Source organism: Cherax quadricarinatus, chromosome 15, assembly GCF_038502225.1.
Source record: "Cherax quadricarinatus isolate ZL_2023a chromosome 15, ASM3850222v1, whole genome shotgun sequence".
In the NCBI taxonomy this organism is placed as follows: Eukaryota; Metazoa; Arthropoda; class Malacostraca; order Decapoda; family Parastacidae; genus Cherax; species Cherax quadricarinatus.
The window spans coordinates 39,160,937-39,188,117 of record NC_091306.1 but is presented as its reverse complement, the minus strand read 5'-3'; the positions used below and the strand labels follow the sequence as shown (position 1 = coordinate 39,188,117).

Here is a 27,181-nt window from a genome sequence, read left to right as displayed (position 1 = left end):
CACCACTTCTGAAAACATTCCCAGGACTTATAAATAAGTTGTATAATTATTTCTAGACAATAGTATGTGGACATGTTCACCTGTCAGTGCATTCATGTGTGTCTGTGACTGTTTCATTACTATTTTTTTAACTAATATTTATGTAAAAATAACCAGTAGCCATGAAATTACAAAATCTATTTTCAATTGTAAATATCAGAACATAAAAACTATATAAATTAGAAAAATGAGAAAAAAAATGGGCTAACTGAGAGACTTCTGCAAATGGGAGGACTCCATGTTGCTGTCACATGAGAGTTCAGTGCCAACTTTGCCACTTTATATATTGGTGAGCACTGACCCTAAATTTTATTTTTATTAAAACCTTTTTTTCACCATATCACATTAAGGGTTACTCATTACACAAGCTCTTATCTTCTTCTTCTTTCAACAAACTGGCCATATCCCACCGAGGCAGGGTGGCCCAAAATGAAAATCAAGTTTCTCTTTTTAACTTTAGTAGTGTATACAGGAGAAGGAGTTACTAGCAGCCCTTTGCTTCTGGCAATTTAGTTGCCTCTCATGATATGCACGACTTACGGAGGAAGGATTCTTCTCCGCTTCCCCATGGAGTTGAGCATCTCTGATTAACAAATTCAGTTTTTTCAAAAAGACAAATTTCATGCTTAACTTCTTGGCAACTTTACCAACACTAGGGTTCCTTTTTTTGATGTCATTATAAATATCCAGACACAAAATGGGGTGATGAGATTAGAAACTGAATGATAACAGGAATAATGATGTGGTATATATCCATAGGCAGCTACCAGCATGAGTGGAGGTGGGTGTAATCACAACAGGGACTTAAGATGCTAAAATTTCACACAGGTCACATTACCACTTTACCTTGACTCTAACTGGAGAGGAATCAACTGGTATTTGCATGAGAGACGTCTTGATTGCAGGGTGCTGACGACTAACTTGCCACATAGCCATTAACTTGGGATTTGGCAGCGGAAGTCTGGTAAATTAAAAAGATAAAGGAAAATCAAACAAGCTTATATTTATTAAACTTTATTGAGAGCAGATGTGCTTTCCTTGAAGTTTCACCTTATTTTAGGTTGTGAAAGTTTTTATGTGCCAATTTTATTAATAATTATCCCTTCCAGTGGCAAGACCCTCGATCCTTAACTTCCACTCAGGGTCGAAAAATATTCGAAAAAAAAAATTAGTTTTTCTTATGAAATGGTAGTTTTTTTTGGGGGGGGGGGAGTATTACTGGCCAAAAAAAAAAATTCTTTTGTGATCAATACTTACCAAGATATGGAGGCGTGAAGTTGACAGAAATTGAACCACTTACGGCAACATCACTGACTGCCGGTCACCCGGTAATAGTTAATTTTTTTTTCCTACTTTTTTCTTTTATTTTTAATATTTTATTTTTTCAAGCAATTTTTATGGTCTGTGAGACAAATATAAAGACTATTTGGTATATATTCACTCATTGTATACTACACAATAGCCACACAAACTTTGCTGTCATTATAATGTTTTCATGGCAAAGATGGAGATACGGCGATTGACTGAGGAAAACAAGAGGATTCGTAGTAGTCCTCCTGTTGTGAGTCCTCAGGTCAAGAAGGGAACCTGGACAGTGGCTGGACAACATGGAACGAAGTTGACGATCAAGAAGATGAATGGAAAGGTAGAAATGATGAAGAGAGAGACTGCTGTGGAAACTGTTGTGGAAACATCTAATGCATTCTCCGTGCTACCTGATGAATGTGAGTCGACTACTGGGAATGCCACAACGAAAGACACCAAGGAGGTAAGAATGTTGTTGTTGGGGATAGCCAGGTTAGGTACATGGACAGGGCCTTCAGCTTGAAGGACAGGAGTAGTAGACAGAGGGTTTGCTTTCCTGGGGGTGGAATGGAGGATATTGTTAGCCAGCTGGACAACATCATGAATGGTAATGGGATCAGATAAGATAAGATAAGATTTCATTCAGATTTTTAACCCCGGAGGGTTAGCCACCCAGGATAACCCAAGAAAGTCAGTGCATCATCGAGGACTGTCTAACTTATTTCCATTGGGGTCCTTAATCTTGTCCCCCAGGATGCGACCCACACCAGTCGACTAACACCCAGGTACCTATTTGCTGCTAGGTGAACAGGACAATAGGTGTAAGGAAACGTGTCGAAATGTTTCCACCCACCGGGAATCGAACCCAGGCCCTCCATGTGTGAAGCAGGAGCTTTAGCCACCAGGCCACCGGGCCACAATCAATCCTATTATCTGCCTCAGTGCTAGAGGCAATGATGTAGGCAAGCGTAGAAGTGAGGATTTAGTTAGAAGGTTCAGGACAGCAACAGACATAATTAGGAAGAAGGGGGGGGGCACCCTGTTATATATGGCATTTTGCCAAGAAGGGGTGTTGGAAATGAATAGTTGTCCAAAGCTGACTGGATAAACACTGTAAGGATAATGCAGTACCATTCATTGACAACTGGGACAACTTCTATGGCCAAAATGACATGTATGCCAGAGATGGGGTTCACTTATCCAGGGTAGGTGTGGGTTTTCTTGCTAGCTCAGTTGAGGGGGTTGTTAGGACTAGGATTAGTTAGAGGTATGGGTTTAGAAATGATAAATAATGAGTATGGATATATTGACTTATGCTCTGATATTAAGAATCTTAACCCTTTCAGGGTCGAGAGGCCCTCTCCTAAACTCGTTCTCAGGGTCGAAAATTTTTCGGAAAAAAAAAAAAAAAAAATCTTATGAAATGACAGAGAATCTTTTCCCAATCATAATGACACCAAAAGTCTGAATTTTGATGGAAAACTTATGGAATTATGCTCTCACGAAGTTAGCGGTCTCGATGTTGTTTACGCATCAGCGATTTCGCCCAATTTGAGCCCTATTTTCGGCCAATTTCATTTTACTAGTTGACAAAAATCATATGTATTTAGCTAGAACTCCATTTTTTTCTATCGAATGCGTACAAGAAACCACCCATTTACCAATTTCAAGTATCCAATAAAGTGGTCAGAAATTGGCAATTTTGTCAATTTCACAAAAATTTCAGAAGATGCCAATTTCCAAATAGCATCCAGAATAAGCAAGATAGACATTCCTGGCACTAAAATAACATTTTCTCTGTTCAATAGTCATGTCCCCAGGCCCCTCTTACATCTCTTTTGCTTTCCACTTTGAATTTTTATTCTCACAAAAAATAGAAGATTTACTGTTATGCAGATTACTGCATTAGTATAGAAATGGTGTAGAGATGGTATAAATAATATCAGTGCACTTGTGAAAGAATACTAGAATCACCAGCTGATGTGTATTGGACGCTTGGCATGATTTGTTTACTTTTGAAATTTGGTAAAAATAAAAAATTTTTGCTACTTCAAGCTCAATTTCAAGGTAATTTCATTATGAAACCAATCAAAATCATCTCAATTTCTGTAATATGTCTTCCATTCTATAAAATACAACCGTAAATACCATACAAAAATACACTGCAAAGTTGCTGTTTTAAACCAAAAACACAGTCAGAGTTTTTTTTTCTCATTATGCACTGTGTGATGCAGGATTATTTTTTATACTGTGCACAGAGACCACAGAGACCCATTCTTTCATATGTAGGCCTACCAGCTTTCTCTCACTAGATTTGAAGGTGCTAGAATTTAGGCGTTCTAGTACGTCAATAACCCTGGTGCGTAAGCCATACTAGTATGTCGGAAACCCTGAAAGGGTTAATAATAACTGTCATGGAGTAACTCTGGGTAATGATAATTTCAGAAATTGTGTAAAAACAAAGGTGAATAGGAAAAATGTACAGAAGAAAAAACATATGATGGTATTTTATGCTAACAGTCGAAGTTCAAGAAATAAGATTAATGAACTACAGTGGACCCCCGCCTTACGATATTAATCCTTTCCTGAGAGCTCATCGTAGGCCGAAATTATCATTAGCCGAATTAATTTTCCCCATAAGAAATAATGGAAATCAAATTAATCCGTTCCTGACACCCCAAAGTATGAAAAAAAAAATTTTTTTACCACATGAAATATTAATTTTAATACACACAAACTGAAGAAGACATGCACAATTACTACTCTACTAAGAATAGAATACAGTGGACCCCCGCATAACGATTACCTCCGAATGCGACCAATTATGTAAGTGTATTTATGTAAGTGCGTTTGTATGTGTATGTTTGGGGGTCTGAAATGGACTAATCTACTTCACAATATTTCTTATGGGAACAAATTCGGTCAGTACTGGCACCTGAACATACTTCTGGAGTGAAAAAATATCGTTAACCGGGGGTCCACTGTACATGACACTTACTTTTATTGAAGATCTGGTGATGATTGATGGGATGGGAGGAGAGGAAAGTGTGGAAGTTATTGTTTAGAAGGGGAATCCCCTTCCATTACGACTTGAGGTAGCAAATCCTTTTCCGGGGTTACTTCCCTTCTTTTTTTAATGCCACTAGGACCAGCTTGAGTCACTGGACCTCTGTCGCACAACAAATCTGTCCATAGAGCTCTGTACCTCCCGTTCCTTTAAGTCTTAAAGTTTAAGACTTTCCTAAAATGGGCCATAACACTGTCATTGTACAGGTTGCCAACACGACTTGCAGTAGCTGTATCAGGGTGATTTTCATCCGTAAAGGTTTGCAGTTCAACCCACTTTGCACACATTTGCTTAATCTCTTTTTTCAGTTCCATACTAATTCTCGCCCTTTTTACTACAGGGATGGCACTAGAAGCTTTCTTGGGGTTCATGGTGACTTATTTTGCAGTTACAAGCACTAAAAACACTGGGATAATGTGAAATGTACCAAATGTATGTGTAGATGCGACCTCACTGGCTGGCTTGTAAACACTGGTGCTGAGGCCACACGTAGGACGCGTCCCGGAAGAATCACGAAAGGCAAGTTTTTCATCATGAGGCGAGGCAAAATTTTTGTGTTCAAATGCTTCGTATGGCGGATTGAGTGTAATGCGATGCATTCGTAAGGTGGGGGTCCACTGTACGTTTAGCAGCATATGCTAGGAACTTTGATGTCATTGCATTAACTGAAACATGGTATGATTTAAAGAGTCGGGATATGATTGCTGAGTGTAATATTCAAGGGTTTAAGTTGTACCATGTGGATAGATATAATGGGAAGGGGGGAGGAGTTGCATTATATGTTCGAGAAAATATTAATTGTTGCATAAAAACAGGTATAAAAATAGATGGAACAGTAACAGAATCTGTTTGGGTAGAGTTTGTAGAAGGTGAAGAAAAACTAATTCTAGGTGTAATATACGGACCTCCAGGCTTGGATCACGATAGAGGGAGACTTCTTTGGGACGAAATTGTTAGGGCTTCTAGACACAATAACATAGTGATAGTAGGGGATTTTAACTTTATTCAAATTGACTGGAATTCTTTGACGAGTAATCTGGAGTCCAGTGACTATGGAAACAGTTCAGGACTGTTTTCTGAAGCAGTGTGTAACAGAGCCTACCAGGGGTAATAATTTGCTAGACCTAGTCTTGTCAAATAAGGAAACACTCATACATAATCCGGAGATCACTCAAGAGCTTGGCGCAAGTGATCACAAAAACCATCACTTTTAGCATTAACTGGGAATACAAGAATAATAATAATACGGTAAAAATCCCTGATTTTCGTTCTGCCGATTATAGTGGACTTAGGGAACACCTGTCTATTCTCGATTGGGGTTATCTAGCTAATGATTTTATTGACGATGATCATGCTTATGATCATGATTTATGATTTTTTCTTAATAATGTACAACGTGCTCAGAGTATATACATTCCCCAGAGAGAAATTAGGTCTAATAATAACGATCCCAAATGGGTTAACAGGAGGTTAAAGCATCTATTAGGGGAGAAAAGGGGAATTTATAGATGCATCAGAAGAGGAGAGGTTAATCTTACTGACCAATATGTTTAGCTTAAAAGAGAAGTAAAAAAGGGGATTAGAAAGGCTAAACGTGACTATGAAATTAGAGTTGCTAATGAATCTAAGACCAATCCAAAGGGGTTCTTTCAAGTGTATAGGATGAAGGTGAAGGAAAAAGTAGGACCTCTGAAAATTGGGAATGGGCGGGTGACGGATAACAAACTGGAAATGTGTTCCATATTTAATGACTAATTTTTGTCAGTTTTTACACAGGAAGACATAAATGAGATTCCAGAAATTACCAACTATTCAGTTCCTGACAAATTCAAATTGACTAATATTACTGTCACGAGGGACATGGTTATCAAACAGATAGATAAACTGAAGCAAAATAAGTCCCCGGGGCCCGACAAGTTGTTTTCCAGGGTACTTAAGGAATGCAAGATGAACGTAGTCAGCCATTAACGATTGTGTTTAATGTGTCCATCCTTACTGGTGTTGTGCCAGAGTTGTGGAAGCTGGCTAATGTGGTTCCTATATTCAAATCAGGGGATAAGTCCGTTCCTTCAAATTACCATCCAATAAGCCTGACATCTGTACTGTAGTGGGCAAGTTACTAGAATCAATTATAGCTGACATTATTAGAAGTCACCTTGAAGAGCATAACTTGATAAATGAATCTCAGCATGGGTTCACGAGAGGTCGCTCCTGCCTGACAAATTTACTGACATTCTTCAATAGAACATTTGAGGCAGTAGACAGTGATAAAGAATATGATGTTGTTTATTTGGATTTTAGTAAAGCCTTCGATAGAGTACCTCACAAGAGACTCTTAAGAAAAGTGGCAGCTCATGGTATAGGAGGTAAAGTTCTAGCATGGATAGAGGCATGGCTTACCAATAGAAAGCAGAGGGTTTTGATTAATGGGGTCAAATCTGAATGGGGATTAGTCACTAGTGGCATTCCACAAGGATCAGTTTTGGGCCCTCTCTTGTTCATAATTTACATCAACGATCTTGATGAAGGGATTACGAGTGACATGAGCAAATTTGCTGATGATACAAATATAGGCTGTGTGATTCATTCTGAGGAGGATAGCAATGAACTCCAGGAGGATTTGGACAAATTAATGTCTTGGTCTGAAAAGTGGCAGATGAAGTTCTATGTGGATAGGTGTAAGGTACTAGTCCTTGGTAATGAAAATAACCCTCGAAGCTATAAACTAGGTGAAGTAGAGCTTGATCATACAGAATGTGAAAATGACTTGGGTTAAGAGGGGTACCTGGGGTACCTGGTCAGTGGCCAGGCAACATGGAACCAAGCTGAGGATCAAAAAGACTGTTGGAGAGGCAGAAACAACAAAGAACCAGAAGACTACTATGGAAGGTTCCAACCCATTTTCAGTGCTACCTGATGAATGTGGGGTGTCTACTGGGAACGTCACAATGAGCACCAAAGAACCATTGGCAGACGTGAGTGAGACATCCCTTGAAACCCCAACGAAAACCATCGAGAACATCACGACAAATTCCACAAATGAAGGTAAGAACATTGTTTTAGTTAAGATAAGATAAGATAAGATAAGATTTTGTTCGGATTTTTAACCCCGGAGGGTTAGCCACCCAGGATAACCCAAGAAAGTCAGTGCGTCATCGAGGACTGTCTAACTTATTTCCATTGGGGTCCTTAATCTTGTCCCCCAGGATGCGACCCACACCAGTCGACTAACACCCAGGTACCTATTTGCTGCTAGGTGAACAGGACAACAGGTGTAAGGAAACGTGTCGAAATGTTTCCACCCGCCGGGAATCGAACCCGGGCCCTCCGTGTGTGAAGCGGGAGCTTTAGCCACCAGGCCACCGGGTTAAGTTTATGGATAGGGCCTTTTGTCTTAGGGACAGGAAGAGGAGGCAAAGGGTATGTTTTCCTGGGGCTGGGATGGGAGATATTGTTAGCCATCTGGACGACATCATGAAAGGTAATGGGAGCAATCCTATTATCTGCCTCAGTGCGGGAGGCAACGATATTGGCAGACGTAGGAGTGAAGACCTGATTAGCAGGTATAGGACAGCAATAGAGATAATTAGGAAGAAGGGTGGGAACCCTGTGATATGTGGCATTTTGCCCAGGAGAGGAGTTGGAAATGAATGGTTGTCCAGGGCAATCGGTGTCAACTGCTGGTAGGACAAACACTGTAAGGAAAATGCAATAACATTCATAGACAACTGGGACCTCTTCTATGGCAGAAATGACATGTATGCCAGGGATGGGGTTCACTTATCTAGGTTAGGGGTGGGAGCACTGGCCAATGCAGTAGAGGGAGCTGTTAGGTCTTTAAACTAGAAATAGATAGTGGTATGGGTTTCTGTGGAAAATTAATGAATTCTGAGTGTAGCGATAGTGTGAGTTATAAGGAAACCAGTTATAGGCAGAATGAGGTGGAGTTATTGGTGAACATAGGAAAGCCAGTGGCATTAGGTGACAAGGAGAGCAACAGGCAAAGTGGAGGAACACAAATCAGCAGGAAGAAAAAAGAGAAGGGAGGGTTTCTGAAAATGTATTATACTAATAGTCATAGTGTGAAAAATAAGATGGACGAATTGAAATTAATTGTAGGTGCAGGTAACATTGATGTTTTTGCCATAATTGTGACGTGGTTTAATATGAAAAATAGGGACATGCCTGCTGAATGTCAAATTCAGGGTTTTAAATTGTTCCAAGTAGACAGAAATATCGGAAAGGGGGGTGGGGTGGCACTCTATGTCTGAGATCGTTTAAATTGCTGCATAAAAACTGGTATAAAATCATATCTATATAGAATAGTTAGATTTTTAAAGTAGTAGTTTAAATAACCTGTGAAGAGGGCTGGTGAAAGGATATCAGAGACACTGAGGATGATCAGTCATGATGTAAGTATTACCCTAGGGCCTAGACAGATAAGGCCATTAAGTAAAAAGCTACCCCACACTAGAACATATAGTGAGAACCTTACTATCAAAGTAATAAGGGACAACATAACAACATAACATGGGGGCCTGTCTGGGATAGTTATCTGACTGCTAAAATAACTCAAAACATTCTTTGAACTATATGTACTGGCATGGGGTAGTAACAGTTGCATGTTTCTGGTAGGAGATTTACCAAGGTGGTGTCAGTGGAAGTGTTGTTTTCACATATTAGTTTACAGGTTGTTTTTCTCCTAAGGTGGGAGAAGGGTTGAGTAACACATTTTTGTTGTGGTTATGGTAAGTGCTATGTGTATAGTTTACATTCAATTTGTGTTATTTTATGTGCCTGTGGGAAAACTTTGTCCACAGCACCTTTCAAGGCAGGTGAAATTGCCGACCTAGAAAATGTACAGAGAACTTTCACGGCGCGCATAACGGAGATAAAACACCTCAATTACTGGGAGCGCTTGAGGTTCCTAAACCTGTATTCCCTGGAATGCAGGAGGGAGAGATACATGATTATATACACCTGGAAAATCCTAGAGGGACTAGTACCGAACTTGCACATGAAAATCACTCACTATGAAAGCAAAAGACTTGGCAGACGATGCAGCATCCCCCCAATGAAAAGCAGGGGTGTCACTAGCACGTTAAGAGACCATACAATAAGTGTCAGGGGCCCGAGACTGTTCAACTGCCTCCCAGCACACATAAGGGGGATTACCAACAGACCCCTGGCAGTCTTCAAGCTGGCACTGGACAAGCACCTAAAGTCAGTTCCTGATCAGCCGGGCTGTGGCTCGTACGTTGGTTTGCATGCAGCCAGCAGCAACAGCCTGGTTGATCAGGCTCTGATCCACCAGGAGGCCTGGTCACAGACCGGGCCACGGGGGCATTGACCCCCGGAACTCTCTCCAGGTAAACTCCAGGTAAACTGATACTGTAAGAGGGAAGCAAGTGTTTAAAGATAAAAACTATGTCAGAAGTTGAGTCTTTAAAACTTTTCAGGCTTCAGAGAGGAAAGTAATAATTCATCAGTAAACATGCCTGGTAAGAGTGAACATGAGGGATCACCTACTCCAGGTGATATAGAAATGGAGAGGATGAGATTTAAATTAGCTGTGCTAGAGGCTGAAATGAAATTAATGAAAGCTAAGGAGGTAGAACGTCAAAGGTTAGGAGGTTCAGAACAAGAGCCTGAGCAGTATTTTAACATAACTAAAGCCACAAATTTTGTCCCTAAGTTTACAGAGAGTGACCCAGATAGGTATTTTTAATTTTTTGAGAAGACTGCTTTGGAGCAAGGATGGCCCAAACAGAAGTGGGCTACCCTAGTCTGCACACAACTTGTGGGTAAAGGATTCCAGAGAGTAGAGACTCTGGAGGGGAAAAATTTTTCTGATTATGATAAAATTAAAGAGGAAGTATTGCTTGCATACCAAATGATACCTGAGAAATATAGACAAAAGTTCAGAAATAAAAAAATTCAGGATGGGCAGACCTTAACCAAGTTTGGGAATGAGAAACTGTTCCTTTTTAAGAAATGGGTTTGTTCTAAAGGTGTTAATAAAGACTATGACAAATTAATAGATCTGATGGTTCATGAGGAATTGTACAATACAATCCCTGTTGACCTCAGAGAATATCTAAAGGACAAAAACCTGGATAATCTTTCAGCAGCAATGGATTTGGGTGACAGATTCTTGGCTCGCAGGGAGCTGGTAAGTAAAAATAGTCATGCTGCTTCTGAAAATTTCCTCTCTCGTTCTAAACCTTATTCCAAGTCCTATGGTCATAAAGGTAAGTGGGACAAGAATTTTCAGGGACAAATGAAGGCTGAGGCACCCTCTAAAATAGAAGGGAAAGGTAAGTCAGCTGGAGATCAAAGTTTACCTAGACAATCAGATAATGTTTCAGGTCCTCGAGTAAACAGTACCAGTCCTACACCAAATGGTAAAAATGCCTTTAAGAGTTTTACTTGTTACTACTGTAACAAAACTGGACATACACAAAAGTTTTGCTGGTCAAGATGGCGAGATCAGGAAAGGGAGGAACCACCCCAGAGGACCCTAACTGCAAACACACACCCAGTTGCCTGTATTAGGTCTTCAAAGCAAGGTGAGGAGGTACCTTTGGGTCTAGACCCCAGGATGCAGGTATTTTCTAGTAAGTCCACAGTTGCCTTGCATAAGGATGTGGGTAGGGTTGAGAACATACTGTCCTTGAGAGATGGATGTAGCACCTACTCCTTGCTACATGCTGGAGTGCTACCAGTGTCTAAGAATACCTATACTGGAGTAGATATATTATTGAAGGGTATTACAGGTTCACCCATAAGAACACCTGTACACAAATTATGGGTAGAATCTGCATACCAAGTTAGCTATCCCCCTGTAGGTATTTCAGATGAAATTCCCTTCAAAGGGGTTAACCTCTTATTGGGGAACAATGTTATGGGTCTGTTAGACAGTGAGGAACCACTAGTATGGGGGGAGCCAGACCCCAAAGTTTGGGAGAAGGCTAGGGAGACTCTGCCAGACCTTTTCCCTGTTGGTGCCATCACAAGAAGTATGTCTCATGATCAGGCTACCAAGAGTAATCCTTATATTTCTCATGAGGATGGTGAGGACTTAGGTTTGGAAACTTTATTTTCTGAGGTTGAACTGCAGTCAACTGAAGAAAAGAATACCACAACCCGAGTCGAGCCTAATCAGTGCAGAGATCAGGGAAGTAGTGTGAGGGAGATTGGGCCTACTATGATGCAGTTAATTGCTGCACAGGGGTGTGATGACACTCTTAAGTTGATCAGAGCCTCAGCTGTGACTGAGGAGGAATCTTTATGTTTAAGTAAATGCTTCTATTTCAGGAAAGGTATACTAATGAAGAAGGCACCTTCAGTTGCAGTACCAGTAGAAGGAGAGCCAAGTTTTTGTCACCAGGTCATGGTGCCTGAGCCTTATAGAAACCATGTACTTAGCTTAGCGCATGACACCTCTAGGTGGTTACCTAGGTATTGCTAAAACAGTATCCAGGGTTTCCAGGCACTTCTGGCCTTGGCTGTGGGAGACGGTAGGAGATTATATAAAGACCTGTCATGTCTGCCAAATTATAGGGAAACCTAATCAAAGCATTAAACCCGTCCCCCTTCAGCCTATTTCAGCACCAGGTGAACCCTTCAGCAAGCTGGTAGTGGATGTCGTTGGCCCGCTCCCAAGGACCAGAATGGGAAACAATTATTTACTAACGATAATTTGCTCCACTACCAGGTATCCAGAAGCAATCTCTCTATGCAAGATAACAGCTCAAGTGGTCTTAAGGGCTTTGATGAAGTTCTTTTCCCATGTTGGCTTTCCTCAGGAGGTACAAACAGATCAAGGGTCTAACTTTACCTCAAAATTATTTAGGAATGTTTTAAAAGGGTTAGATGTACAGCCCAAATTTTCAACTGCCTATCACCCTCAGTCTCAGGGAGTAGTAGAGAGATTTCATCAAACTCTTAAGACAATGATGCGAGCTTATTGTATGAATAACACTAGTGATTGGGATGAGGGTATCCCCTTTCTCTTGTTTGCCGTGTGGGAAAGCACTCAAGAATCTCTGTTTCAGCCCTTTTGAGCTCATCTATGGTCATCCAGTGAGGGGGCCACTGACTATTCTCAAGGAGCATTGGCTGGACGGTGAAAATGAGGCTTCTCCACCAGAAGATGTTCTCTTTTTCAGGAAACGATTGGACCAGGCGAGACAAATGGCAGCAGACAACCTCAAAGCTAGTCAGAGGGCCATGAAGCAGTGGTATGACCAAAGGGCAGCTCCTCGCTCCTTCAGTGTTGGAGAGGAAGTGTTAGCTTTGGAGCCAGTTCTGGGACATGCCTTGGCTGCACGATTTGATGGACCCTTTGTCATCACAGGCAGGTTTGGCCCCAATTATGTAATTAAGACGCCTGGCCGTTGCAAATCAGAAAGGACTGTGCATATTAACAGATTAAAAAAATACCACTGTAGGGCAGGAGTTGCCGCCTTCCAAGCTGAGTGTGATGATACTGAAAAGCTTCCTGTAACAACAGAAGTAAGGCTGTGCTATTCAGCCATCTTGCAAAATCCCTTGGCACACATGAAGGGACTCAGTGTACAGGGAGCCTGTGACTTGGTTCAGTTACTCCAAAAATTTCCAGATTTGTTTGGGGATGTACCCAAAGTAAGTAAATTGCCTCCCCATGATGTGTATGTCGGGGAAGCTGTTCCAATAAAGCAGGCTCCTTACTGCACGAACCCAACAAAACAACTTCACATGGAGGAAGAAGTGAAATTCCTCCTTCAAAACCAGTTTGTAGTGCCTAGCGAGAGTCAGTGAGCATCTCCATGCCTGACGGTTCCCAAACCTGATGGATCTATGCGTATGTGCACTGAGTATCGCAGGGCAAATGAAGTAACGAAGGCTGACTGTTACCCTTTGCCACATATGGACGATGTGATTGATGCTGTGGGAGGGGTAAAGTTTGTGAGCAAACTGGACTTACTGAAAGGTTATTATCAGATACCCCTCACCCAGTGAGCCAAGGAAATTTCAGCCTTCATCACTCCAGATGGGTTATTTCAATATAATGTACTTCCTTTTGGGTTAAAAAATGCTCCTGCCACCTTCCAGCATCGTATAAATACTGTCATAAGGGGGTTGGATGGTGTACGGGCCTATCAAGATGATATTGCGGTATTCAGTAACCAGTGGGAAACTCACTCGGTAAGATTACAAAAGTTGTTTGAACATTTAGCCCAAGCCAAACTAACCATCAATCTGAGCAAAAGTGAGTTTGGCCAAGCCAGTGTACAATTCTTAGGATATGTAGTGGGTCAGGGGAAAGTTGCCCCAATTAATGCTAAGGTGGAGGCCATTATAAATTTTCCTAGACCACAGAATCGGAAGGCAGTGATGAGGTTCCTGGGGATGGTGGGTTATTACAGACGGTTCTGCCCCAACCTCTCCCAGGTAACGTCACCACTGACAACTCTGACCAGTCCCAAAGTTCAATTCAGCTGGGACAGCAAGTGTGACAGGGCTTTTGAAAATGTCAAAATGCTATTAGGGAATGCTCCTATCTTGAAAAGTCCTGAGTTTGAATGCTCCTTCTCTCTACAAGTGGATGCTAGTGATGCAGGGGTAGGTGCAGTGTTGTTGCAGGGTGATGAGAGAGATAGCCTTCAGCCAGTTTGTTACCATTCAGCCAAATTAAAAAAGCATCAACGTGGTTATGCAACTGTGGAGAAGGAGGCTTTGGCTTTGGTGTTGGCTGTGCAGAAATTTGAAGTTTATATCAGTGCTTCCCCACATCCTGTAATAGTGTATAGTGGCCATAACCCTCTGAGGTTTTTGCAAAGAATGAGAAACCACAATCAAAGACTCTTAAGATGGGCTTTGTTCCTACAACCTTTTAATTTGGAAGTTAAATATATAAAGGGCTCAGAGAATGTGGTTGCTGACGCTCTCTCTAGATGTTTCATGTAGATGCATGGTGCATACTTTATACATAGTGTTTGTCATGTGCTGACCTTGTTGTTTTTGCAGTGGTGAACTCTCAGCGAGCCTGAGGACTTCCTACCAGCCATCCAACTGTGAAGGAGACGAGTCGGAGCCAAAAGTGTGACAAGGGTCAGTGTATATGTACGTATTTGTGACTTGAGGCAGACATTGACAACCTTTGATAACATGAGACGTTCAGGGAGGTATGTGGTATATTGTCTTGGTGTGCTCTATGTACGAAACGGCCCGACGATTTGCCTTTGTGGTCCCTTGGACCCCTTCATGTTCTGTGTCAGCCTCCACTTCATAAGGTTGGAGGATCTGTGTGGGGTGGGACCTCGGAAGATGGGCTTGAGTGCCTGACCATGTTAAGGATCGTGAGTGTTGACTGGAAGTCTCACTGTTTGGTTCGGCCACCAAGTGAGAGACACCTTGACATGTTTTGTGAAGTTTCCTGCCTGGTGTACACCTGACTGCTCTGGGTTTGGCTCTACTCTCGTCTCCTGATCAGGAAGATGCCACCCTGGAGTACCAGTTGCTTGCTGGATTACCACAGCAGAGGCACAGGCCTGTTGGTGCAGGCTTTCACAGTGGGCATATTGTGCAATTCTTGCATTGTAATGTGTATTGTTTAAAAGCCACTAAAATTGTAAATAGTTACACCCTTGAGTATGTGAGTATGGTTAAAATGCTTTTCTAAAAAGCTCTGCAATCTGTTGTAAATAACAGTAAAGTGAAGAGTAGTATGGTGCTGGGAAATATGTAACACTTCTAGTAGTCTTGCTAACCACCTTCAGGCTAAAGCAATATTACTAGTCGTATCCTGAGGGACACGGCTAGCTTTTGTGAGACTTCGTCTGGAGGTGGGGGTGTTATGGGGCTATAGGACCCAATATGTATTTATGTATCTGTAACAGTTACTCTGGAATACCTAATTATATTGAACTGATGGGGACTCAGCTCTAAGTGTCATAAGGGCAGATCACTCTTATGGCTGTAAGGCAGCTGATTCAAGCCTGTTTTTCTTAATATAATAGGTTATACTACAGACACACACACACACACACACACACACACACATTTTAAATAAGTAGTTTATAAAGTTGTATTTCTTTTTGTAGAATTAAATTAAGGTGTGGGAGAGTTGTGGTAACTAGAGAATTGTGCTTGGCAACAGTCTTTTGTTTTTTGGTGGGTGTGGGAGGAGCTTAGCTAGGCTCCTCCTTCTCTCTCTCTCTCTGTTTGTTGACTTCAAGCTGGCAGGACCTCTGGGTCCTTCTTTCTATTTTTTGGGCATTATGTGTGCCCCAGGGGTGAGTTTTATAACTTGAGTTGTGGCCACCATACCCAGGGTGACTAAAGTGTGTCACAACACTGGTTAGCCCAGAGTATAGTCAAGAAGAGAGAAGGGCAAATTGTTGAGATGCACCATGTGGACTATCCTAGGAGAACAGCTAAGGGGTGTGCAGGCTTATGTTTTAAATATGTGAGTGCTGTTTACCTGGAGTTTACCTGGAGAGAGTTCCGGGGGTCAACGCCCCCGCGGCCCGGTCTGAGACCAGGCCTCCTGGTGGATCAGAGCCTGATCAACCAGGCTGTTGCTGCTGGCTGCACGCAAACCAACATACGAGCCACAGCCCGGCTGATCCGGAACTGACTTTAGGTGCTTGTCCAGTGCCAGCTTGAAGACTGCCAGGGGTCTGTTGGTAATCCCCCTTATGTGTGCTGGGAGGCAGTTGAACAGTCTCGGGCCCCTGACACTTATTGTATGGTCTCTTAACGTGCTAGTGACACCCCTGCTTTTCATTGGGGGGATGGTGCATCGTCTGCCAAGTCTTTTGCTTTCGTAGTGGGTGATTTTCGTGTGCAAGTTCGGTACTAGTCCCTCTAGGATTTTCCAGGTGTATATAATCATGTATCTCTCCCTCCTGCGTTCCAGGGAATACAGGTTTAGGAACCTCAAGCGCTCCCAATAATTGAGGTGTTTTATCTCCGTTATGCGCGCCGTGAAAGTTCTCTGTACATTTTCTAGGTCGGCAATTTCACCTGCCTTGTATATTCTGTACATATCTATTTAGAATAGTTAGATTTTTAAAGTAGTAGTTTAAATAACCTGTGAAGAGGGCTAGTGAAAGGATATCAGAGACACTGAGGATGATCAGTCATGATGTAAGTATTACCCTAGATAGATAAGGCCATTAAGTAAAAAGCTACCCCCCACACTAGAACATATAGTGAGAACCTTACTATCAAAGTAATAAGGGACAACAACATAACAGCACTGGCAAACAAGGAATCACTTGTTAGTAATTTAGAAATTTCAGAGGAACTTGGTACAAGTGTATGGAAGTATAATATTAGGGATAACTCAGTAACAGTCCCAGATTTTCGCTTAGCAGATTACAATGGGCTTAGAAAACACTTATCTGTTGACTGGGGTAACGAAGAGAGCTGTCAATATGAGAGTTTTCTAAACACTATACATGCTGCCCAAAAAACTTTTATTCTGTATAAAGAAGGAAATAAATGGTATCAAATACTGACACAGTGGAAATATAAACACATATGCAGTATAATGTGATCCTTTATTGACAACGTTTCACCCACACAGTGGGCTTCTTCAAGTCACACACAGATCTGTGTGACTTGAAAAAGCCCACTGTGGGTGAAATGTTGTCAATAAAGGATCACATTATACTGCATATGTGTTTATATTTCCTCTGTATAAAGAAATTAGATTGAATAGAAATAACCCAAAATGGATGAATAATAGGCTCAAATATCTTTTAGGACAGAAAAAAGGAATTTATAGGTGCATCAAAAGAGGTCAGGGTCATCTTATGAATCAGTATATTGACATTAAGAGGGACATTAAAAAGAGGATAAGAAAAGCTAAACGGGACTATGAAATTCAAGTTGCTAGGGATTCGAAAACTAACCCGAAAAGTTTTTTCCAGGTTTATAGAACAAAAGTTAGAGATAAGATAGGTCCCCTTAAAAATAACTCTGGGCATCTAACTGACAAGGAGAATGAAATATGCTCTATTCTTAATAATAATTTTCTCTCAGTTTTCACTCAGGAAGACACTAACAATATCCCAGTAATAAATTTTTTATGGTGAGTTTGAAGATGATAAATTATGCAATATCATAGTCACTAGCAAAATGGTTATCAAACAGATAGACTGATTGAAGCAAAATAAATCCCTGGGCCCTGATGAACTTTTTTCAAGGGTTCTTAACCCTTAAATGGTCCAAACAGATCGACGTTCAAATTCGTAGTGCTACAAAAGTAGATCTACTTTTTTTTACATTTTCAAATATAACAAAAAATAATGTAGATAAAAGTTTTTTTACACGTTTTCACATGTAAAACAAAAAAAAAAGATCTACATTTTTTTACATACTTTCAGATGTTGAAAAAACATATATATACATTTGGACCATTTAAGGGTTAAAGAGTGTAAAATGGAACTTTGTGAACCATTGACTAATATTTTTAATATTTCTCTTCAAACAGGTGTAGTGTCTGATATGTGGAAGATGGCTAATGTAATTCCTATTTTTAACCCTTTGACTGTTTCAGGCCCCTCTCTGAAACTGTCATTCTATGTCGCTCAATTTTTTAAAAAAAAAAAATTATTTTTTCTTATGAAATGATAGAGAATCTTTTCCCGATGGTAATGACACCAAAAGTTCGAAATTTGGTCGAAAACTCGTGGAATTATGCTCCCGCGAAGTTAGCGGTCTCGGCGACATATGCGTATCGGCGATTTCGCCGACTTTGAGCCCAATTTTCAGCCAATTCCATTGTTCCAGTTGACCAAACTCATAGCTATTTCTTTAGAACTCCATTTTATCTATCAGCTGAGTACAAGAAACCTCCCATTTACTAATTTGGACTACCCAATATGGTGGTCAGAAATTGGCAATTTGGCCAATTTCACGCAAAATAAAAAAGATGCCAATTTCAAAATAGGGTCCAGAATAAACAAGGTAGACATTCGTGGCACTAAAATAACATATGCTCTGTTCATTAGTCACATCTCTAGGCCCCTCTTATATTATTATTGCTTTCTATTTTGATTTTTTATTCATACAAAAAAATACAAAATTTACTGTTATGCAGACGACTGCATTATTGTAAAAATGGTATAAATAATATCAGTGCACTAGTGAAAGAATATTAGACTCCCCAGTTGGCGTGTATTGGACTTGTGGTGTGATTTATGTACTCTTGAACATTGGTAAAAATCGAACATTTCCGCTACTTTGAGCTCAGTTTCAAGGTCGTTTTCATCGTAAAAGTAATGAAAATCATCTCTATTTCTGTAATATGTTTTCCATTTTATCACCTAAGACCATGAAAACGCGAATACAACGATAAATACTATACGAAAATACACCTCAAAGTCGGCGTTTTATTCCAAAAAAACGATCAGTTTTTTTTTTCTCATTACGCAATGTGTGCTGCAGGATTTTTTTTATGTGGTGCACACTGACCACACAGACCCATTCTCTCACATGTGGGCCTACCAGCTTTCTCCCACTTGATTTGAAGCCGCTAGAATTATTGAGTATATATACGTCAGAAACATTGGCTCGTAAGACGTATTTATACGTCGAAAACAGTCAAAGGGTTAAAGCAGGGCACAAGTCGTTACCATCAAAATACTGCCCGATAAGCCTGACCTCAATTGCAGGAAAATTATTAGAGTCAATTATAGCTGATATTATAAGAAGCCATCTGGATAAGCATAGCTTGATTAATGATACTCAGCATGGATTTGCGAGGGGCTGTTCTTGCCTAACTAATTTATAAACCTTCTTCTGTAAAGCTTTTGAGGCCATTGATCATGATAAAGAATTCGATATTGTTTACTTAGATTTTAGTAGGGCTTTTGATAGAGTACCACACCAGAGACTGTTAAAGAAAGTGGCAGCTCATGGCAATGGGGGAAAAGTGCTGTCATTGATCGAGTCATGGCTCACTAATAGGAAGCAGAGAGTATGCTTAAATGGGGTTAAATCCGAGCAGGGATCTATAACAAGTGGCGTACCACAGGGATCAGTCTTAGGCCTGTTGTTGTTTATAATATATATCAATGACCTTGATGAGGGTATTACTAGTGATATGAACAAATTCGCCAATGACACAAAGATAGGTAGGATAACTGATTCAAACGTAGATGTCAGGGAACTTCAGGAGGATTTAGACAAACTCTATTCTTGGTCAGAAAAGTGGTAGATGCAGTTCAATGTAGATAAATGCAAGGTTCTGAAGCTCGGGAGTGTCCATAACCCTAGCACTTATAAGTTAAATAATGTAGAACTTAGCCATACAGACTTGGGGGTTATGGTAAGCAGCAACCTTAAACCAAGACAGCAATGCCTAAGTGTACGTAATAAGGCAAATAGATTATTGGGATTAATATCAAGAAGTGTAAGCAACGGAAGTCCAGAGGTTATGCTGCAGCTTTATACATCATAGCTCAGTTCTGGTCTCCATATTACAGAATGGATATAAATTCGTTAGAAAACATTCAGCGAAGAATGACCAAATTAATACATAGCATTAGAAATCTTCCATATGAAGAACGATTGAAGACTCTTAAACTACATTCACTTGTAAGACGAAGAATGAGGGAAGACATGATAGAAGTGTACAAGTGGAAGATGGGTATTAATAAAGGGGATATAAATAAGGTCTTGAGGATATCTTTCCAAGAGAGAACCCACAATAATGGATTCAAACTAGATAAGTTTAGATTTCGAAAGGGTATAGGCAAGTATTGGTTTGGAAATAGGGTACTTGATGAGTGGAACAGTCTTCCTAGTAGGATTATTGAAGCTAAAGCATTGGGTAGTTTCAAATTTAGGTTGGATAAATACATGAGTGAGAGGGGATGGATTTGAGTGGGACTTGCATAATGAGTAAATAGAATCATCAAAACTTATTTCTTGGGTAGCATTGCAAATTGGGTCGGGCAAATATTTTAATAGGAAGGATTGTAAAGGATCTGCCTAGTATGGGCCAACAGGCCTGTTACAGTGTTCCTCCTTTCTTGTAAGAACATAAGAATGGAGGAACACTGCAGAAGGCCTACTGGCCCATACAAGGCAGGTCCTTATCAAAACGACCTCTACCAAAAGCTACCCAAGAATTAACTCCCGTACCTAATGACACCAATGAAACCCAACCCCTCCCACTGATATATTTATCCAATCTCTTTTTAAAGCTACCAAAGGTCCTAGCCTCTACCACCCAACTGGGAAGATTGTTCCACGCATGCACAACTCTGTTAGAAAACCAATGCTTACCTATCTCCTTTCTAAATCTAAATTTATCCAACTTAACCCTTTCAGGGTTTTCGACGTACTAGTACGGCTTACGCACCAGGGTTATTGACGTAGTAGTATGCCTAAATTCTAGCGCCTTCAAATCTAGCGAGAGAAAGCTGGTAAGCCTACATATGAAAGAATGGGTCTATGTGGTCAGTGTGCGCAGTATAAAAAAAATCCTGCAGCACACAGTGCGTAATGAGAAAAAAAAAAACTTTGACCGTGTTTTTGGATTAAAACAGTTACTTTGCACTGCATTTTTGTATGGTATTTATGGTTGTATTCTAGCTTTCCTGGTCTCATTTAATAGAATGGAAGACATATTACAGAAATTGAGATGATTTTGACTGGTTTCACAATGAAAAGTACTTTGAAATTGAGGTCAAAGTAGCAGAAATATTTGATTTTTACCAAAGTTCAAAAGTAAACAAATCATGCCAAGCATCCAATACACATCAACTGGTGAGTGTAATATTCTTTCACAAGTGTGCTGATATTATTTATACCATTTCTACACTAATGCAGTAGTCTGCATAACAGTAAATCTTCTATTTTTTTGTAAGAATAAAAATTCAAAGTGGAAAGCAAAAGAAATATAAAGGGGCCTGGGGACGTGACTGACGAACAAAGAACTTGTTATTTTAGTGTCATGAATGTCTTTCTTGTTTATTCTGGATCCTATTTGGAAATTGGTATCTTCTGAAATTTGTGTGAAATTGGCAAAATTGCCAATTTCTAACCACTTTATTGGATAGTTGAAATTGGTAAATGGGTGGTTTCTTGTACTCATTCGATAGAAAAAATGGAGTTCTAGCGAAATAAATATGATTTTTGTCGACTAGTACACAGGAATTGGCCAAAAATAGGGCACAAGGTGGGCGGAATCGCCGATGCATAAACATCGGCGAGACTGCTAACTTCGCAAGAGCATAATTCCGTACGTTTTCCATGAAATTTCAGACTTTTGGTGTCATTATGATCGGGAAAAGATTCTCTATCATTTCATAAGAAAAAATAGTTTTTTTTTTCGAAAAATTTTCGACCCTGAGAACAAGTTTAGGAGATGGCCTCTCAACCCTGAAAGGGTTAAATCCATTATTTCTGGTTCTTACCTGGTTTGACACCCTTAGTACTTTATTAATATCTCCTTTGTTTATGCCCATCATCCACTTATACACTTCAATGATATCTCCCATCATTGTGAGATTCCTTACACAGTAAATCATTTTAGTCATTCTTTTCTGTATGTTCTCCAATGAGTCTATATCCATCCTGTAGTAAGGAGACCAAAACTGAGTGGCATAATCTAAATGAGGCCTCACTAGTGATGTATAGAGCTGTAAAATAACTTTTGGATTTCTGTTACTTATACTTCTTGAGATAAATCCAAGTAATCTGTTAGCCTTGTTGTGCACACTTAGGCACTGCTGTTTTGGCTTTAGGTTTCTGCTTACCATGACTCCCAAGTCTTTTTCACATTCTGTATGATCAAGCTCTACTTCACCTAGTTTATAGCTTCGAGGGTTATTTTCATTACCAAGGACTAGTACCTTAAACTTATTCACATTGAACTTCATCTGCCATTTTTCAGACCAAGACATTAATTTGTCCAAATTCTCTTGGAGTTCATTGCTATCTTCCTCAGAATGAATTATGCAGCCTATCTTTGTATCATCAGCAAATTTACTCATGTCACTCATAATCCCTTCATCAAGGCCATTAATGTAAATTATGAACAAGAGAGGGCCTAAAACTGATCCTTGTGGAACGCCACTAGCGACTAATCCCCATTCAGATTTGACCCCATTAATGGAAACTCTCTGCTTTCTATTCGTAAGCCATGCCTCTATCCATGCTAGAACTTTACCTCCTATGTAGTACAAGAATGGTATACAATACCGAGAAGATGAAATTAGGACACATGTGTAACATCTGGGTATCTTCATTGAAAATATTTTGCCATCCAGTGGCTTTATCAATACAAATTCCAAGACATAACTTGAAGGCAGCAGGACTATATACAGAAGATGAGGTAATCAGTCCCTCAACCTTGGAGTAGGTGCAAAGAGCACAGTAGTCGCGGAGATTCTGAAGCAAGCAAGGAGCCTGATGCTTATATACAAACGTCAAGTGGAAATGGGACATGTAGCAGACGAGGGCACAGTCACTGGTAGACGGGATTTCCCAGTGGAAGTAGGTCCTACCCAAAGAGATGGGTTAGTTGTAGTAGTAGTAGTCGTAGCCGTGAAGGTTATGTACATGTCCTCAGAATCGAGATTCCATGATGTTGCAGCGTCTGACAAGTTGTATAAGAATGGTATACAATACAGACAAGAAGAAATTAAGACACATGTGCAACATCTGGGTATTTTTATTGTAGACGTTTCACCATCCAGTGGCTTTATCAATACAAATTCCAGGACATAACTTGAAGACAGTAGGACTAAATACAGAAGATGAGGTAATCAGTCCCTCAACCTTGGAGTAGGTGCTCTTTGCACTTACTCCAAGGTTGAGGGATACGGCCAGTGTGTTGAATGAAAGAAAGAATATATATACTATACACATCCCTCTGGGTTTTCTTCTATTTTCTTACTAGTTCTTGTTCTTATTTTGTCTTATCTCCATGGGAAAGTGGAACAGAATTCTTCCTCTGTAAGTCATGTGTGTCATAAGAGGTGATTAACATGCCAGGAGCAAGGAGCTAGTAACCCCTTCTCCTGCATACATTACTAAAGTTAACCCTTTGCTTGTCGCAACCCCAAATCCTGAAGTGTCTCCTGGTGTCGCAAAATATTTGAAAAAAAAAAATGATTTTTTTATGAAATGATAGAGAATCTTTTCTCGGTGATAATGACACCAAAAGTACGAAATTTGAGGAAAATTTACGGAATTATACTCTCACAAAGTTAGCAACCTCTGCAACATTTACGCATTGGCGGTTTTGCCCAATTTGAGCCCTATTTTCGACCAATTCCATTGATCCAGTAGACCAAACTCATAGCTATTTCTTAAGAACTCCATTTGCTCTATTGACTGAGTACAAGAAACCACCCATTTACCGATTTTAACTCCCAATATAGTGGTCAGATATTGGCAATTTGGCCAATTTCATGCAAATTAAAAAATATGTCAATTTCAAAATAGGGTCCAGAATGAACAATGTAGATAGTCCTGGCACTAAAATAACATTTTCTCTGTTCATCAGTCACGTCTCCAGGCCCCTGTTATAATACTCTTGCTTTCTATTTTGAATTTTTATTCACACAAAAAATAGAAGATTTACTGTTATGCAGACTACTGCAATATTGTAATAATTGTATATATGACGTCAACCCATTTGTGACTGCATATCAGAATGGTTAGGGGGACAATTATTGGACAATGACATCATTTGTTTACTCTTGAACATCGGCAAAAATCAAACATATCTGCTAATTTGAGCTCCATTTCAAGATCCTTTTCATAGTAATACTAATCAAAATCGCTTCTATTTCTATAATATGTTTTCCATTCTATCAAATGAGACCAAGAAAACAAGAATACAACCATAAATACTATACGAAAATACACCACAAAGTCAGCATTTTAATCCAAAAACACGGTCGGAGTTTTCTTTTTCTCATTATGCACTGCTTGTTGCAGGATTTTTTTTTATACTGTGCACACTGACCACACAAACCCATTCTCTCACATGTGAGCCTACCAGCTTTCTCCTGCTTGATTTGAAGCCACTAGAATTTTTGAGCATATACAGTGGTCCCTCGCTTTTCGTAGTTCTCGGCAATCGTAAATTTCGCCAATCATAGGGGTGTTTTCGTATAAACATGGACTCGCTTTTCATAGGTTGACTCGCGAATAGTAGTTCGTCCGGGACGCGTACGCACGGTGTGAGCCAAGGCGGCCTCCCTACCCAGCCAGTCTGGCATTGTTTACCAGTGAGTGAAGGTCCCCTCAAGTGCTCCTACGAAATATTTCATAATATTCCGCTCATTTTAGTGCTTGCAAGTACTAAATAAGCTACCATGGCTCCAAAGAAAGCTCCTAGTGCCAAGCCTGTGGTAAAGAAGGTGAGAAATATGTACAGTGACAAAGTCTTGGGCCATTTTAGGGAAGTGTTAAAGAGACGCCAGAAACAGAGCTCTCTCCACAGTTACTTTGCGAGACAGGACTAGAGTGACTCTCAAGGTGGTCCTAGTGGCATTAAGAAACAGAGAAGAGAAGCAACCCCAGAGAAGCAATTGGTACCTGAGGTGTTGCTGGAAGGGGATTTCCCTTCCAAACTGTAAACAATCCAATCTCTCTCCTCCTCCAGTCTCCCATACACTAAGAAGAATCTCCAATAAAGGTAAATGTTATGCTGTTAATGTTTCATTCATCATTTCCCATTGTATTGTTTATGTACTACATGTATATTTCATGTAAAAATTTTTTTTGTTTTAATGCTTCTGGGTGTCAGGAACGGATTAATTGTATTTACATTATTTCTTATGGGGAAAATTGATTCGCAAATCGTAAATTTCGTTTGTAGTAGCTCCTCCAGGAACGGATTAATTACGAAAAATGAGGGACCACTGTATACATCAAATACATTGGCTCGTGAGATGTATATATATGACCGAAACAGTCAAAGGGTTAAAAAGAGAAACTTTTGTTTATCTTTTTCGGCCACCTTGCCTTGGTGGGATACAGCTGGGTTGTTGAAAGATTTCTATCCCCAATAATAATTATACACTGGACCGTCGGCTACAGGCTGCATCGGCTAATGCCATAATTGGGTAATGGCTCTCTTTGGCGTCAAAATATTGGCTCGGCTAATGCCAAAAGACTTGGCTTAGGGCTTTCGTCCCAAATGTATGTGCACGGCCTGAGTGGGCCCAGCCACTCCATACTAATAATAATAATACAGTGGAACCTCTACTTGCTAGCGTGTCCACATGCGAGTTTTTCCAAATACGAGCAGTCGATGGGTCGATTTTTTGCTTCCATACACGAGCAAAATTTCCATAAGCGAGCAGACCTCAGACAGGTTCCTTGACACTGGTGAGGGGCTTTTGCTCTTGGTCTTGGGAATTGTATCTCATTTGTTTGTTGGACTATCTTATTGAAACTTGGGCAATGTATGATGGAAAGATGCTTTTTAACGTACACCAAAAAATGAAAGACATCTAAGCATAAATAACGGAGTTCGCTTTTCAGCAATTAGCCGTCCCTCAGCGGTATATTCGTATGTTTTTTATGGTTGTATTCTTGTTTTTTTTGGTCTCATTTGATAGAATGGAAGATATATTACAGAAATAGATATGATTTTGATTGCTTTCACAACGAAAAGTACTTTGAAATTGAGCACAACGTAGGAGAAATGGTCCATTGCCTGGCTATGTTTAAGAGTAAACAAATTACGTCATTATCCATTCCAATATGCAGTCGTGAATGGGTTGACATTATTTATACAATTATTGCAATAAGAAATAACAGTAAATTTTATATTTTTTGTGTGAATAAAAATTACAAATTATTTATATAATAATAATAATAATAATAATAATAATAATAATAATAATAATAATAATAATATGTATAATAATAATAGTATAATAATACAATAATAATATTAATATATGTATAATAATAATACATATATAATAATAATGTACTACATTTTTTTTTTTTTTTTTTTTTTTTTTCAACAAGTCGGCCGTCTCCCACCGAGGCAGGGTGACCAAAAAAAGAAAGAAAATCCCCAAAAAGAAAATACTTTCATCATCATTCAACACTTTCACCACACTCGCATATTATCACTGTTTTTGCAGAGGTGCTCAGAATACAACAGTCTAGAAGCATACACATATAAAGATACACAACATATCCCTCCAAACTGCCAATATCCCAAACCCCTCCTTTAAAGTGCAGGCATTGTACTTCCCATTTCCAGGACTCAAGTCCGACTATATGAAAATAACCGGTTTCCCTGAATCCCTTCACTAAATATTACCCTGCTCACACTCCAACAGATCGTCAGGTCCCAAGTACCATTCGTCTCCATTCACTCCTATCTAACACGCTCACGCACGCTTGCTGGAAGTCCAAGCCCCTTACCCACAAAACCTCCTTTACCCCCTCTCTCCAACCCTTTCGAGGACGACCCCTACTCCGCCTTCCTTCCCCTATAGATTTATATGCTTTCCATGTCATTCTACTTTGATCCATTCTCTCTAAATGACCAAACCACCTCAACAACCCCTCTTCTGCCCTCTGACTAATACTTTTATTAACTCCACACCTTCTCCTAATTTCCACACTCCGAATTTTCTCCATAATATTTACACCACACATTGCCCTTAAACAGGACATCTCCACTGCCTCCAACCGTCTCCTCGCTGCTGCATTTACCACCCAAGCTTCACACCCATATAAGAGTGTTGGTACTACTATACTTTCATACATTCCCTTCTTTGCCTC

The 27,181-nt window shown here is 40.0% G+C and overlaps 1 protein-coding gene across 2 annotated transcripts in view; it reads right to left on the bottom strand.

The window, feature by feature from the left end:
* Positions 1–27,181, bottom strand: part of c12.2 (von Willebrand factor A domain-containing protein c12.2) — a 590,945-nt gene that overhangs the window by 48,087 nt on the left and 515,677 nt on the right. For both annotated transcript variants that reach the window (XM_070085296.1, XM_070085297.1), the window contains exon 15: positions 886–1,000. In XM_070085296.1, the coding sequence (XP_069941397.1) occupies positions 886–1,000 (115 nt within the window). The remainder of the gene's footprint in view (positions 1–885; positions 1,001–27,181) is intronic.